The sequence below is a fragment of the Dendropsophus ebraccatus genome, chromosome 3, assembly GCF_027789765.1.
Source record: "Dendropsophus ebraccatus isolate aDenEbr1 chromosome 3, aDenEbr1.pat, whole genome shotgun sequence".
Lineage (NCBI taxonomy): Eukaryota > Metazoa > Chordata > Amphibia > Anura > Hylidae > Dendropsophus > Dendropsophus ebraccatus.
Window position 1 is genome coordinate 168,939,596 of NC_091456.1, and position 17,306 is coordinate 168,956,901.

Consider the following 17,306-nt stretch of genomic DNA (forward strand, 5'->3'; position numbering starts at 1 on the left):
TTCATCTACACCTCTACAGCCATATCCTGCACAAATGACATCTCAATGGACGAGTAGTCACAGTTGCCGGACATGGTCTTCATTATCACAATCTGTTGCAATCATAGCATGAACCAAACCTAATCTTTGGTGGTAGGTAGTAGTATATTTGTATGGTTTGTCTGGGTTCAGACAACTGTTAAGGGTAGGCTATCAATATTTGATCTATAGGGGGCCGACTCTTGGAACTCCTTCCAATCAGCTGACTAAATGGAGCAATGACTCATGCTCAGCATAGTTCCGTACTTTCAATGGTGGCTTACAGGTAGTGCTGCTTGCCCCATTGACTTCACTCACTCACAGGTGCCGCTGCCCCCTCAATCTGCTCATCGGCAGGAGTCAGACCCCCCATTGATCGGATATCAAAAGACTTTCCTATGGATAGGCTATGACTATAGAAGTACTAAGCTAATTTTAGCCATTTTTGGGCAAGTTGGGTGAACCACTATAATTTTTTTATGATTATTATTTGCTGTTTTTTTTAATGCAAAACTGCCCCTTAAGCCATTGCAGAGCACTGATTTGGTTTTAGCCAACAATCCGTGATATTCAGCCATATCTGACATTAGACTACAAAATTATACTGTCCTCTCAACTCATTGGCGACTGCTAAAGGTTTAATATAAAGTATTACGAAGTATTCTCACTATAAAGAGATAGCTGTTACCTGATATACGAGAGCAGCCACATTCCATGACTTGCGGTAATAGGTCCTGGTGTTTCCATCGCGGACGCGTTCACATATCCCATTGAAATATTCATTATCGAAGGGGTTTCTCTTTATTTCCATCCCAAGAATGTTAAAACTGAAAGGAAAAAAAAAAAGAAATGAACAAAATAAACATAATATTCACTATAAGAGAAAATTATAGACGTAACATGAAGCAAAGCATTTGACTTCCTGTATTATAGGGAATGTCTCTTGATATGGTGGCCATATTGGAGACTCACACTTCCTTTCTGTATTGTCTGTATAGGGACGGCCATATTGCAGACACACACTTCCTTTCTGTATTGTCTGTATAGGGCGGACATATTGGAGACTCACACTTCCTTCCTGTATTATCTGTATAGGCACAGCCATATTGCAGCTACACACTTCCTTCCTGTATTATCTGTATAGGGGCAGCCATATTAGAGACACCCACTTTCTTCCTGTATCATCTGTATAGGGACGGCCATATTGGAGAGGGACTTTTGCTTCCTATATTGTCTTATAGGGGTGGCCATATTATACACATCCCTCCATCCTCAATTGTCTGTATATCGGCCGCCATATTGGAGACACACCCTTCCTGTATTGTCTGTATAGGGACGGCCATATTGGAGACACACACTTCCTTCCAGTATTCTCTGTATAAGGGCAGCCATGTTGAAGACTCACACTTTTTCTGTATTATCTGTATGGGGGGTGGGGCATATTGGAGGCACCGACTTTGTTTTCTCTCTTGTCTTATAGGAGTGGCCATATTGTGGACACACAGTTCCTTCCTGTACTGTATCTGTATTAGATATTGGAGACATATAATTCCTGTATTGTCTGTATAGGGGCAGCCATATTGTAGACACACACTTTTAATCTGTAAGGGTCTGGCTGTTCAAACCCCCACCAATGATTAGAGATAGAGGTCGAGGCAAGCACTTCTACCGACTCTCTCTCTCTCTTGCAATCGGTGGGGTCTTAACACCCATGCCCTGACCAATAAAAACTATTAGAATAGCTCTGTGCAATTAAGGGACACATTTAATGCATGTTTATATGTCCTGTATGTGCATTATTATAATCACCCGTCTCCTGCTGTCCTTGATAATTCTGACAAGTCAACATCCATATTTCGGCAGACAGGTTTCGGTTCCTGGTCATCATCACAAGTTTCATCAGAACTGTCTCCACAATCATTGTCTACATTACACAGCAGCCGATTTTTTATGCATCTACCTAGAAGAGTCCAACAAAGAACAGCACAAATACTATAGTGCAAAGAGTCCAACAAAGCACAAGTACAGCACAAATACTATAGTGCAAAGAGTCCAACAAAGCACAAGTACAGCACAAATACTATAGTGCAAAGAGTCCAACAAAGCACAAGTACAGCACAAATACTATAGTGCATTGCGCTGGTGTTTGGATACATGTCACACTGTTTTCTATTAACACTGTGCCACCTGGTGGCAAAAAACACAGTGGTATTAAAAAAAATGAATAAAGGATAAAACCATAGAAGATGCACAGATTGTAGCTGAAACAGGGTTCTGGTACCTAATGGCCATATTAGACATGATGATAATTGGAGTTGCCCTGGTATTAATTCTTAAAAAGTCATTAGGCCGGTATCTACGGAGTGACACCTACAATGCACAAGATCATATACTTGTGGAGTGATTGTTAAAATCAACCTTGTGAGCACATTGTAGGCCTGGCCTGAAGGATAGATTGGTCCACACAAGGATCTTTTGGTGGGTCCAAGCTTTGATTAGAGATACCAGCTTTAATAATGATCCAGAACCAGATCATTATGACTTTTTGTAGTGCTACAGCTGCAGTCCTCAGCAATACTGTTGTATCCACTACAGCTGTTAAAATCAATCCTGTAGTTCTGTATAATCACGGTGTAGCCCTGACCAAAGGAAGGGTCCACATATTATGGACACACTTCACCTAAAACCAGAAGTTTCTCTGCAAATTCACTACTTCATGCAGATGTTTCTCTTGGTCAGATTTGAGCCTGGGAGCCCAGCTTTGTAAGATAACAGTTTAGCTGCTCCTCTAGGGTGTGGCCTGTACTGATGGGCGGAGTTCACACTTAGTAACTTGTATCTATACTTTTTTTACCTGTTTCGCATTGAAAGTCATTGCCACAATCGATCACTGTGTCTCCACAAGTCTGGTCTGTTTTGCAACGCTGATATTCTCCCAGTGGGCTCAAACATCGGGCCCCGCCATACTGGCCAAACCGCACAATGCTCCGTGAGCGGTACTATATGCCAAGAGACAGAAGGAGCAAATATAATACCTTTACAAAATATGTATCATTCTCACTTATTATGAACAGGGAATGTAATGTTATTGACATTTCTGTTTTCATGTCCTGTTATGCCATAGTCCTGTGCTGGGAAGTGATTTTGACAGGAGTCCCTGCCCCTTATAGTAAACAGCAATGCACTGTGTATTCTCTGAGCAGGAGACATACAGCATAACTTCCTGCTCAGAATGTAATGTCCATGGCACCCTAAAGTAGGGCACTACAGAAACTACATAGAGAGCAGGGACTCCTGTCATTTTGACCAGAGTGTATGTCTCCTGCTCAGTATGTAGTGTTTATGGTATCCTAAAGTAGGGCACCACAGAAACTACATAGAGAGCAGGGACTCCTGTCATTTTTACCAGAGTGTATGTCTCCTGCTCAGTATGTAGTGTCTATAGCATCCTAGAGTAAGGCACCATAGAAACTACATATAGAGCAGGGACTCCTGTCATTTTGACCAGAGTGTATGTCTCCTGCTCAGTATGTAGTGTCTATGTCATCCTAGAGTAAGGCTTCACAGAAACTACATATAGAGCAGGGACTCTTGTTACTTTGACAGGTGTCCTAGCTTCTGTACAGTAAACAATGGACTATGCATTATTTTTTTTCTGTATGGCTCCCAGAGGTAAATGAAAATGCTATGTGCTGGCATTTTCTCTACGCTCTATGAACCGAGTGTACCATGCCCAGGAATGGAAGAGCCGAATTGTCCATCAAATCTGAAACTAATTTGATATTTGATTCTACTGAAACCAGTCTTGGGACGTTTGCATGTCATTAATCCTGAAGGAGCACCTCCAGTCCTGGTGGACTTTAGTGATCCATGTTTTACATGGATAGCCAATCATCTGATGAGGTCCCTTCATACTACTGAAAGGCGCTATGATGTCACTACATACTACTGAAAGGGGTTATGATGTCACTACATACGACTGAAAGGGGTTATGATGTCACTACATATGACTGAAAGGGGTTATGATGTAGCTATATACTACTAAAAGGGGCTATGATGTCACTACATACTACTGAAAGGGGCTGTGATGTCACTACATACTACTGAAAGGAGTTATGATGTCGCTATATACTACTGAAAGGGGCTATTATGTCACTACATACTACTGAAAGGAGTTATGATGTCACTACATACTACTGAAAGGGGCTATTATGTCACTACATACTACTGAAAGGGGCTATGATGTCACTACATACTACTGAAAGGGGCTATGATGTCGCTATATACTACTGAAAGGGCTTGACATTAATGAGACACCTCCTCTAAATGTTCTTTGTTATCACTTTCCTGTAATAGGGAGTAAACTAACATAGGGAATGTGAATGATTCTTAGTGAAGAGACCCAGTTGGTGTACGGAGTCTTACAGGCAATGCTCTATGCGAAAAGCTGTGCACGTTAGGCCTTTATAGGACATGTATAGTATAGGACATGTCAGTAAATGGTTCGGCATATACAGTATATCATTGAGTGCAAACAACTCATAGTCAAAGTTCATATTTACCCTCTGTTTAGTACACGGGTCACATTCACTCCAATCACTCCATTTGCTGATCTCACAATCTATAGGGGGAGGAGCCTCAGCAGATCGCAAACTCCTCCGTAAAGACCTGAAAACAAGGAAAAGGTATTAAGTCATGTTTATTCTATGCAACTAACGTGTTGTGCAACTCCATTTAATAGGCGGCATACAGGCGACACAACACTAAAGAAGGGGATGGGGGAGTTGCAATGCCCTTTGGCCACTTGGTTGGTTGTTCGCAGTACACAAATCTCCTGTATGAGCAGGGTAAGGCAACAGGTTGAATATAATACACAGTTATTATTTTACAGTAGACCCCCAGGGAACGGTCTCTTAAATTTATAGTCTCATATACACTACACCACCAGGGAACAGTCTCTTAAACCTCTCATATACACTAGACAACCATGGTCCAGTCACTTAAACCTATTGTCTAATAAACACTAGACCACCAGGGAACAGTCTCTTAAACCTCTTATATACACTAGATCACCAGGGACTGGTCTCTTAAACCTCTCATTACACTAGACCACCAGGGGACAGTCTCTTAAACCTCTCATATACACTAGACTACCAGGGGACAGTCTCTTAAACCTCTCATATTCCTTAGACCACAAGGTATTAGCCCCTCTTGTATACTGGAACCAAAGGAAGCAGGCTTAAAATATGCTTTAGTCTAGACCACCAGGGAATAAAATAGGCACCCACTTTTCTGCTCTAGATCACCATGGAAGTTTTCAGCATATATTTGCAGGCGATTCCACAAGATTACCAGGTATTATATTGTTTTACACTACATGAACAGGGCACAAAATTTTAAACCTCTAATATACATTAGAATCACCAAGTATTAACCCTCTATTACACATGTTCCGTAGACCACCATGTGTTAGACACATATTCTGCACTAGACCACCAGGGACAAAAACATTAAAACCTAATATACCTTAGATCACCAGCTATTAGCCCTTATTTTATACAAGGAACAAGCTATTAAACCTCTTATATACAATAGACCACCAGTTGTTATCCCCTTATTTACCACTAGTCCACCAGGAAACAAAAAAACTAAATCATAACCCCCCCTAATATATACCTTAGATCACCAGGTACTAGCCCTTATTTTGTACTTCATACACAAGGAACAGGCTATTAACCCTCTCATGTCCATTGACCTCCAGGTATTGATTCCTTTTTTAATTCCAGACCACCAGGGAACAGAATTACGTAATGGTGTCTATTAACTTACCCTGTCTCTTTGTACGCAGACACCCCACAACACAGCAGACAGAAGGCCGCAGTCACCCCTGATATGTAGTACAAGGGGGTCATCATGGTGATGGTGCTGAAGACTCCTGGGACAGAAAAGCTTTCACAGTGTCACCCTATATATTGTGTCCGACGTCATTTATTAACTGAAGCACAAACACAGCCCCCTCCGGCCCTTTGAAAGACATATAACCCTAAGAGGATTGTGTCCATGCAGCTATATTTGCATATGCACAGGAATGAGGTCCTATAACATTGTTAGGCTATGTTCACATAACGTATCTTTTCGTAAAAGTACGTCCGTTGTTGAAATTGGCAACAACGGCCGTACATGGGAAAAGATGCGTCGCCTATTCTTCTATGGGATTACGGCCGGAGCGTATACACATAGTATACGCTCCGCCCGGGATCTTTCGCGGCGCCGCAAACAACTGACATGTCAGTTTTCTGCGGCCGCTATTCACTGAATTCACAGAAACCCATGTCAGTTCACACTGTGGAGCGAGCAGATCCGTCCGCACGCTCCATAGCCCGCATCAGAACTCTGCAGCCCAAAAGATCATCTGGCCGGTACTGCAGTACCGGCGGGGATGATCTTTTCAGAGATCGGACGTTTTGTGACCCGGCCGGGTCACGGAAAGGCCGGTCTCTTACGTTGTGGGAACATAGCCTTATAGCGTTTATTTATGGCTCTACATTTCCTTGAGTCCCTTGTTGTGTAATGGTGTGTTCCCATGTGCAGATTCTTAGTTACAATTGGTGAAAACAAAACCAGGAATGGATTTGAAAAGAGGAGAACTCTCAGTCTTTTCTTTATGACCTGTTGTCTGTTTATAATCTGTTCCTGGCTTTGGCTTCAATAAGTGTAGTTTCCCTGTACAGATGTGTCTCTAATTCCTATCTTCCACCTGTAAAATGGTATCTCTGTCAGGTGTCACACTCTGGGATGATGGGTGCCTTTCCGCACCATCACCACTGGGTGTCACACTCTCACTGTGCACAGCTGAAGGTAAAGGGTTAATCTGTTTGGTATACTGTGGTTTCTGTTCACCAGTCACTAGCTTGGGTGTCACACACTGTTCTTACCTATCACATTCTTATACCTTACTCTTTCTAGCACTTTTCCCACCAATAGGAGGTTAGTCCCAGTCATCTCTATATAGAAAAGTTAGTTCCTTGTGGGTGGGTCTTGGCTTCTAGTCAGTTGGAGTGAGAAAACAATTGTTTTGTTGGAGGTTAAAGAAAGAAACTATGCAGTGCTAAACCCAAAGGTAAGGTAACTGTCAACCTTGCCTATGCCAGGGATTCCTATACAGTCAGGACAATCCACTGGGAAGGAATTGATCCACAGTAGAGCAAAAAACATAAGCTGAAGTACTCCATTGAACCTTGCTCGGCCTACTCAGTAATCTTGAGAGGTTAGCTTTGGCCAGTTGTTCAAGCCTGGGACTGGTATTAACAAACCCACTAGACTTGTTTGGCATAAGGCGGACTTCTTCTCCTATCCTAATCATAAGTACGAGTCTTCTTCTTTTACACAAAATCACAAGCCATCCCGGCAGAGTACTGCACTACCTAGGCAAGGTCCCCAAAACAGTTCCTTAAAGGGGTTATCTAGCGCTACAAAAACATGGCCACTTTCCCCCTACTGTTGTCTCCAGTTTGGGTGCAGGTTTTGAAACTCGGTTCCATTGAAGTAAATGAAGCTTAATTGCAAACCGCACCTGAACTGGAGACAACAGTAGGGGAAAAGTGGCCATGTTTTTGTATCGCTGGATAACCCCTTTAACCTACTCAACTCAGCTACACCTTCTTCACCTACTTAACTCAGCTACACCTTCACCAACTTAACTCAGCTACACCTTCTTCACCTTCTCAACTCAGCTCCAACTTCTTCACTTACTTAACTCAGCTACACCTTCACCAACTTAACTCAGCTACACCTTCTTCACCTACTATCTGCACTCCAAGCGACTAACGATATTAGATTTGTTATCTAGTGGAGGAAGTAAAGTCTCCAGCAGAGTATTTTAGGAGACCAAGATAATGGGTAGTCACAGAACAACAGGGGGTGAGGACCTATCTCTTTGCCTATATATTCCATTGTGAAGACCAAACTAGTAACCCATATGGAGCCTGTATAATGGTCTGCTGCCTGTTCATGGGGGGAAAAGGTATATTTAATGTATACAAAGACTAGACCTAGCTTGCTGGGTGCTATATACATAGGGATTAGATACTTTGTTTCAACATAGAGGGAAGGTCCATAGCATGACCTGCTGAACCCTCGAAAACACACAGACAACAAGCTCAGGTGGGGAGGAGAACAAAGGGAGAATGTATGACCATCCCCCAGCACTGCAATGAGGATGATGGGAAACACTCTGACATTCCAGGAAATAGGAATATGAAAAAAATAGAAATGATCTTATGTGTCATGTCCTGTTAGGGCCCAGATAGACAGGAGTAGAGAGGATCATCTGACCCCCCAACAAGCACAAACAGCTACCACCTGTATTCTCCATGGCCAATTATATCTCATCTTGTATACAGTTAGAGGTGCCTAACTGTACCTCATGTTGTATCAAGGCTAGAGGTACCTAATCATATCTTATCTTGTATACAGCTAGAGGTGCCCAACCGTACCTCATGTTGTATCCGGGCTAGAGGTACCTAATTATATCTCATCTTGTATACAGCTAGAGGTGCCCAACTATATCTCATGTTATAGCTAGGCTAGAGGTGCCCAACCGTACCTGATGTTGTATCCGCGCTAGAAGTACCTAATCTTATCTTAATCACATCTTGTATAAAGCTAGAGGTGCCCAACTATATCTCATGTTATAGCTAGGCTAGAGGTGCCCAACTGTATCTCATTTTGTATACAGGCTAGAGTTGCCTAATCGTATCTCATCTTGTATCCAGACTAGAAGAGACCAACTGTATCTCACTTTGTATCCTTTATTAGTATAGAGAACTTGGGAGATGAGTGAAAGGTAGCCCTAGCATTATTTCCAGCTTTTAAATGGACTTTCACCACAGATAGTGAGGCCCAGGCATCCTCTTGGTCAGTCTGGTGAGGCCCAGGCATTGCCTTGGTCTGTTGGGTGAGACTCCAGTAGAAAAAGTTTGAGAAGCGCTGATATAAGTGGTGATATGTATGGTGATATATGTGGTGATATATGGTTATATATGTGGTGATATGTACGGCGATATATGTGGTGTTATATAGTTATATGTATGGTGATATGTTTGGTGATATGTATGGTGATATATGTGGTGATATGTATGGTGATATATGTAGTGATGTATATGCTGATATATGTGGTGATATATATGGTGATATGTATGGTGATATATGTTGTGATATGTATGGTGATCAGTATGGTCATATATGTGGTGATATATATTGTGATATATGTCGTGATATGTGTGGTGAAATCTATGGTGATATATTGTATGTAGAGATATATGTGGTGATGTGTATGGTGATATATGTGGTGGTATTTATGTGGTGATATATGTAGTGATTAGTGATGAGCGAATACTGTTCGATCGAATAGATATTCGATCTAATAGCGAGATATTCGAATATTCGATATTCGTACGGATATCCCGCGAATATTCGACGAATATTCGTAAGCATTCAAATCCCCCAGCTTCCGGTTTCACCCTCCAAATGGTCAAATAGATGTTTTTCACTAATTGAATACTTGTTCCCATAGACTTTAATGGGATCGAATATTCGATCGAATATTCGAATATTTGCGGGATATTCGTACGAATATCAAATATTCTAATATCTCACTATTCACTCATCACTAGTAGTGATATATGTGCTGATATATGTGATGGTATGTACAGTATGTGATACAGTATGTATGGTGATATATGTGGTGATATGTGGTTATATGTGTGTGGTGATAAGTATGGATATATATGTAGTGATATATGTGGTGATATGCAAGGTGATATATGTGGTGGTGATATGTATGTGATATGTATGGTGATATATGTGGTGATATGTGGTTATATATGTGGTGATATGTATGGTGATTTATAGTGATATGTATGGTGATATATGTGGTGATATGTATGGTCATATATAAGGTGATATATGGAAATATATACGTGGTGATATGAATGGTGATATATGTGGTTATATATGTGGTGATAGTGGTGATATGTTTGGTGATATATGTGGTTATATATGTGGTGATATGTATGGCAATATATGTGGTGTTATTTAGGTATATGTATGGTGATATGTTTGGTGATATATATGGTAATATTTGTGGTGATATGTATGGTGATATATGTGGTGATATGTATAGTGATATATGTAGTGATATATATGCTGGTATATGTGGTGATATATATGGTGATATATGCTGGGATATATATGGTGATATATGTTGTGATATGTATGGTGATATATGTGGTGATATTTATGGTGATATATGTGGTGATATGTATGGTGATTTGTATGGTGATATATGTGGTGGTGTATATATATGGTGATATATGTGGTGACATGTATGGTTATATATGTGGAGATATATGTTGTGATATGTATGGTGATATATGTGGTGATATATATGGTGATATATGTGGTGATGTGTGTGTTGATATATGTAGTGATATATGTGATGATATGTATATGATATGTATGGTGTTATATGGTGATATGTGGTTATATATGTGGGGATATGTATTTTGATATATAGTGATATGCATGGTGATATATGTGGTGATATGTATGGTCATATATAAGGTGATATGTATGGTGATATATATGGTCATATATGGAAATATATACGTGGTGATATAAATGGTGATATATGTGGTTATATATGTGGTGATATAAGTCAGTGCTTCTCCACCAGTGAGGCGCCCCCTAGTTGTTGGTGAGGCCCAGCTGGGGAGCCAGTTTTCTCAAAAGTGACTGTGATCTGCACAGTCCTTTTGCTGTTTGCAAACATCTCCATTTTAGCAACATTATTAAATTATTTTGTACTTCCTTTATTAGTATAGAGAACTTGGAAGATCGGTGAAAAGTAGCCCTAGCATTATTTCCAGCTTTTAAATGGACTTTCACCACAGATAGTGAGGCCCAGGCATCCTCTTGGTCAGTCTGGTGAGGTGCAAGCATTGCATTGGTCTATTGGGTGAGGCTCCGGTAGAAAAAGTTTGAGAAGCGCTGATATAAGAAGTGATATGTATGGTGATATATAGTTATATATGTGGTGATATGTATGGCGATATATGTGGTGTTATATAGTTATATGTATGGTGATAGGTTTGGTGATATATATGGTGATATTTGTGGTGATATATATGGTGATATGTATGGTGATATATGTTGTGATATGTATGATGATATGTATGGTCATATATGTGGTGATATTTATGGTGATATATGTGTGCAAAGATATTCAGCAGCACGCCAGCATACGTGAAAAAGATGTAGTTTATTACAAAAAGTGTAAAAAATACAGAGATGCAACGTTTCGATCTTCTCACAAGATCATTATCAAGCATGAAAAGAAAAAGTTTGAGAAGCGCTGATATAAGTGGTGATATGTATGGTGATATATGTGGTGATATATGGTTATATACTGTATGTGGTGATATATATGGCGATATATGTGGTGTTATATTGTTATATACATGGTGATATGTTTGGTGATATATATGGTGATATTTGTGGTGATATGTATGGTGATATATGCGGTGATATTTGGTGATATGTATGGTGATATATGTGGTGATATTTATAGTGATATATATATGCTGATATATGTGGTGATATATTTGGTAATATGTATGGTGATATATGTTGTGATGTGTATGGTGATATGTATGGTGATATATGTAGTGATATCTATGTTGATATGTATGGTGAAATATGTGGAGATATATGTGGTGATATGTATGGTGATTTGTATGGTGATATATGTGGGGATATATGTGGAGATATATGTGGTGGTATATGTGGTGGTATATATATGGTGATATATGTGGTGACATGTATGGTAATGTATGTGGAGATATAGTCGTGATATATATGGTGAAATATGTGGTGTATATATAGTGATATATGTGGTGATGTGTGTGTTGATATATGTTGTGATATGTGTGGTGATATGTATGTGATATGTATGGTGTTATATGTGGTGATATGTGGTTTTATATGTGGGGATATGTATGGTGATATATAGTGATATGCATGGAGATATATGTGGTGATATGTATGGTCATATATACGGTGATATGTATAGTGATATATGCGGTGATATTTGGTAATATGTATTGTGATATATGTGGTGATATGTATAGTGATATATGTACTGATATATATGCTGATATATGTGGTGATATATATGGTGATATGTATGGTGATATATGTTGTGATATGTATGGTGATATATGTGGTGATATATATGGTGATATATGTTGTGATATGTATGGTGATATATGTTGTGATATATATGGTGATATGTATGGTGATATATGTTGTGATATGTATGGTGATATATGTTGTGATATGTATGGTGATATGCATGGTCATATATGTGGTGATATTTATGTTGATATATGTGGTTATATGTATGGTGATATATGTCGTGATATCTATGGTGATATATGTGGAGATATATGTGGTGATACATGTGGTGGTATATATATGGTGATATATGCGGTGATATGTATGGTGATATGTATGGTGATATATGTGGAGATATATGTGGTGATATGTATGGTGATATATGTGGTGGAATATATATGATGATATACACTCACCGGCCACTTTATTAGGTACACCATGCTAGTAACGGGTTGGACCCCCTTTTGCCTTCAGAACTGCCTCAATTCTTCGTGGCATAGATACAACAAGGTGCTGGAAGCATTCCTCAGAGATTTTGGTCCATATTGACATGATGGCATCACACAGTTGCCGCAGATTTGTCGGCTGCACATCCATGATGCGAATCTCCCGTTCCACCACATCCCAAAGATGCTCTATTGGATTGAGATCTGGTGACTGTGGAGGCCATTTGAGTACAGTGAACTCATTGTCATGTTCAAGATACCAGTCTGAGATGATTCTAGCTTTATGACATGGCGCATTATCCTGCTGAAAGTAGCCATCAGATGTGGGGTACATTGTGGTCATAAAGGGATGGACACAGGGCCGATTCTAGCTTTTCTGCTGCCTGAGGCGAAAATTTAAATGGCGCCCCCCCCCCCAAGAACAACAAGTCTTTCTTGTGTCATTGTTGACCGTAGATATGACGTAATAAGCGGAGCTCTTACACCAAAACACTCTTAAAACCAAGTTACTCTTAAACCAAGGTACCACTGTGTATATATATATATATATATATATATATATATATATATATATATATATATATATATCAGCAGTAAATATACCAAATGCATAACCACACCACAGCAGTGAATATAACCATGTGGTACATGGTTATATTCACCAAGTGCAAATTCGTTGCGCTGGCTACAGGGCACAGCTCTATGAGGTTTGCTGTACTTCTGCTGAATGCCTCAAGCAAAGAGCAAAAGGTGGCACCAGATTTTGACACACAGCCTGGATTGTCTGCCAAAATCTACTGGTGTTGCAAATCGTCACATTTGTCCATTTACACAGAAAGATTATCTGACAGATTTTCTGCCAAAGATTTGAAGCCAAAGCCAGGAATGGATTTAAAAAGAGGAGAAATTTCAGGTTTTCCTATATGACCTGACTTCTACTTATAGTCTGTTTCTGGCTTTGGCTTCAAATCTTTGGCAGATAGTCTTTCTGTGTAAATGACCCCTTAGGGTCCATTTACACAGAAAGATTATCTGCCAAAGATTTGAAGCCAAAGCCTGAAACAGACTATAAACAGGGAACAGGTAATAAAGGAAAGCTTGCGATTTTTTTCCTCTTTTCAAATCCATTCCTGGCTTTGGCTTCAAATCTTTGGCAGATAATCTGTCAGATAATCTTTCTGTGTAAATGGACCCTTAGGGACTGATAAAGGTGGACCAAGGGCAGGTAAGTATCATTTTATTTTGTTTACATTTTTTAATACTTTCATTCTGCACTACTTCAGATAGAAGATTCTTACTTTTAATGAAAAAGGGTCAACAAGGGTTCTTGGGGGTATTTTATTTCAATAAAGAGCTTTGCTAAATTGTTTTTCTTCTTACTTATGTTTGGCTTAGTAGTGGAAGCCGCCTAATAGATGGCATCCATTAGTAAGCTAGGGCTTTGTGTTGGCTATTATAAGCGCTGACACTAACCCCCATGCTTATTACCTTTAGTACCTACTGTCACCAGGGGTACTTGGAAGAACCAGATACTGTCTGGCCTGGAACGCCAGAAAATGATGATCCAGGACTAGGCAGCAACAGGCTGGCGTTATTAGGCTGGCAATAACTAAAATAAATGGCGCTTGCCTCTGATAGTGTCAGGCTGCTGCTGCTTGGTTTTGTATCTGTCTGGTTATGGAAAATAGGGGAGACCCTATCCATTAGTTTATTAAATAAATAAAATGTGTGGGGTCCCCCTCATTTTCCATAACCAACCAAGCTGCAGCAGCCTGACACTATCAGGTAGGCAGGGGCCATTTATGTTTGGACACTGCTACCCTGATAGTGTCAGGATGCTGTTGGCTGGTTCTGTATCTGACTGGTTATGGAAACTGAAGGGTCAAAGCATGCATTAGTTTATCAAATAAGTAAATAAAAATACATAGGGTCCCCTTCATTTTCCATAACCAGCCAGATACAAAATCAAGCAGCAGCAACCTGACGCTATCAGTGTGGCAGGGGCCATTTATTTTGGCCATTGTCACCATGATAGTGTCAGGCTACTGTTGCTTGGTTCTGTATCTGACTGGTTATAGAAAATAAGGGGGCCCATGAATGTTTTATTAAATAAATAAATAAATAAATCGAAAAAAAAAATGCGTGGGGTCCCCCTCATTTTCCATAACCAGCCAGATACAAAACCAAGCAACAGCAGCCGGACGCTATCAGGGTGGCAGGGGCCATTTATTTTGGCCACTGCCAACCTAATAACGCCAGCCTGCTGCCGCCCAGTCCAGGAGCGCCATTTTCTGGTGCTCCAGGCCTGACGGTATCTGGCTCTTCCCGGTACCCCTGGTGGTGGTGGGTACCGGGGTAATAAGCGTGGGGAGTTAGTGTTAGCCCTTTTACTAACGCTAAGCCTGGCTTAGTAATGGACGCCATCTATTAGATGGCTTCCACTACCAAGCCAGAAAATAAGTAAAAAAAAAAAATAAAACAATTTCAAAAAGCTCTTTATTGAAATAAAACTCCCCAGAGACACCTCGTTGACCCTTTTATTAAATAAAAAATGTAAAAATCTTCTTTCGAAGTAGTCCAGTCTGTACCTGTTAAAAAAAAAAAAAAAAAAGAAGTGAAAAAGCAGCAAACAAAGGCCCTGGCAGCATTAAGTCTATTGTCATTATGAGGAGGTCTCTGCAGAGGCCCTGACCACCTCAATGCAGAGACCTCCTCATAATGACAATAGACTGCCAACCCGGAAAAAACTAACAGATCCCCCCACAACCCACCCCCGCACCTCCGCACCTCTGCAAGCCGCCCGCCACCCATCCAAACCCCTTCCCACCCCAGGAACTTACCAAGTCGCACGGCAACCTCTCCTCCGCAGACGAAGACCCGAACTGCACTTCTTCTTCCTGGACACGTCTCGTGACCTCAGCTGAGTAGCGCCGCGGCGGACGTCCATGGCGCAGGCACTTAACCAATCAGAAGAAGGAAGCCGGGTCACGTGACGGGTGACGTCGGAATGGCCGGCCCGACGGTACGACGAGGAGACGCCGGTGGTGACCGTGAGCAGCGCGACTCGCGAGGTCTGGTGAGCCTGTGCTGTGGCTGTCATTTAGCTAGGTTAAACTTAGCTAAAATGACAGCAGCGGGGAAAATCTTGCCGCCCCCTGCAGGGGCGCAAAATCTGCCGCCTGAGGCGGAATACTCATTCCGCCTCATGGCAGAAGCGGGCCTGGATGGACATGGTCAGCAACAATACTCAGGTAGGCTGTGGCGTTGCAACGATGCTCAATTGGTACCAAGGGGCCCAAAGAGTGCCAAGAAAATATTCCCCACACCATGACACCACCACCACCAGCCTGAACCGTTGATACAAGGCAGGATGGATACATGCTTTCATGTTGTTGACGCCAAATTCTGACCCTACCATCCGAATGTCGCAGCAGAAATCGAGACTCATCAGACCAGGCAACGTTTTTCCAATCTTCTACTGTCCAATTTTGATGAGCTTGTGCAAATTGTAGCCTCAGTTTCCTGTTCTTAGCTGAAAGGAGTGGCACCCGGTGTGGTCTTCTGCTGCTGTAGCCCATCTGCCTCAAAGTTGGACGTACTGTGTGTTCAGAGATGCTCTTCTGCCTACCTTGGTTGTAACGGTTGGCTATTTGAGTCACTGTTGCCTTACTATCAGCTCGAACCATTCTGCCCATTCTCCTCTGACCTCTGGCATCAACAAGGCATTTCCGCCCACAGAACTGCCGCTCACTGGATGTTTTTTCTTTTTCGGACCATTCTCTGTAAACCCGAGAGATGGTTGTGCGTGAAAATCCCAGTAGATCAGCAGTTTCTGAAATACTCAGACCAGCCCTTCTGGCACCAACAACCATGCCACGTTCAAAGGCACACAAATTACCTTTCTTCCCCATACTGATGCTCGGTTTGAACTGCAGGAGATTGTCTTGACCATGTCTACATGCCTAAATGACATGTAATGAACAAAGAGGGAGGGCACCACAGACAATAATGAAAGAGATAGGGGTGCTACAGTACTAAATATGAAGCTATAAATGTCAAAGAAAAAGAGAAAGTACTGAACCAGCACACCCAATGCAGTATATCAAAGAATCAAATTTATTAAAGTACAGAACAAACAGTAAAAACATTTAAAAACAGAAACATTTAGTGCATGCCATGATAAGTAACACTAAAATTCTATGTCCACTAAACCGCAGCCAGTAGGCTGCCCAGCTCCCACAGTAAAGGAGAAGAAAAGGATAATCAGTTGCTGTATGTAGAGGCAAAGTGCAGACAGTGCAGAATAAGGTTCAAAAATGCATAATGAACTGCCACCTTCCCCTATAGACAGACAGGCTGAAGTACAGACAAATGCCAGCCCCACTCCAGAGGGGACTAAAAAATATATACAACCTGTACCGCAGCCAATGCCGAGTGGACAAGAGAGAGGAATGCCCAACGCGTTGCGTCGCACAATGCGACTTCGTCAGGGACAACAAACTAGTGCTCTGTACTGCCTTAAATACCTAAAGATCTGCTTGCTATGAACAACACCTGACGCCGCCATGCCTTCTCGCCGCGCGGACCGGAAGTGCCCTCTGACCCAAG

At 41.2% G+C, this 17,306-nt stretch overlaps 1 protein-coding gene across 1 annotated transcript in view; it reads right to left on the reverse strand.

Moving 5' to 3' along the window:
- The window catches only part of LOC138786569 (complement component C9-like), a 35,519-nt gene extending 19,721 nt beyond the window's left edge, over positions 1-15,798 (reverse strand). The window contains exons 1-5 of the mRNA XM_069963554.1: positions 15,539-15,798; positions 4,581-4,686; positions 2,873-3,017; positions 1,828-1,978; positions 707-845 (exon numbers count right to left, since the gene is read on the reverse strand). Of these exons, the coding sequence (XP_069819655.1) occupies positions 707-845; positions 1,828-1,978; positions 2,873-3,017; positions 4,581-4,686; positions 15,539-15,798 (801 nt within the window). The remainder of the gene's footprint in view (positions 1-706; positions 846-1,827; positions 1,979-2,872; positions 3,018-4,580; positions 4,687-15,538) is intronic.
- Between the last annotated feature and the right edge of the window lie 1,508 nt (positions 15,799-17,306).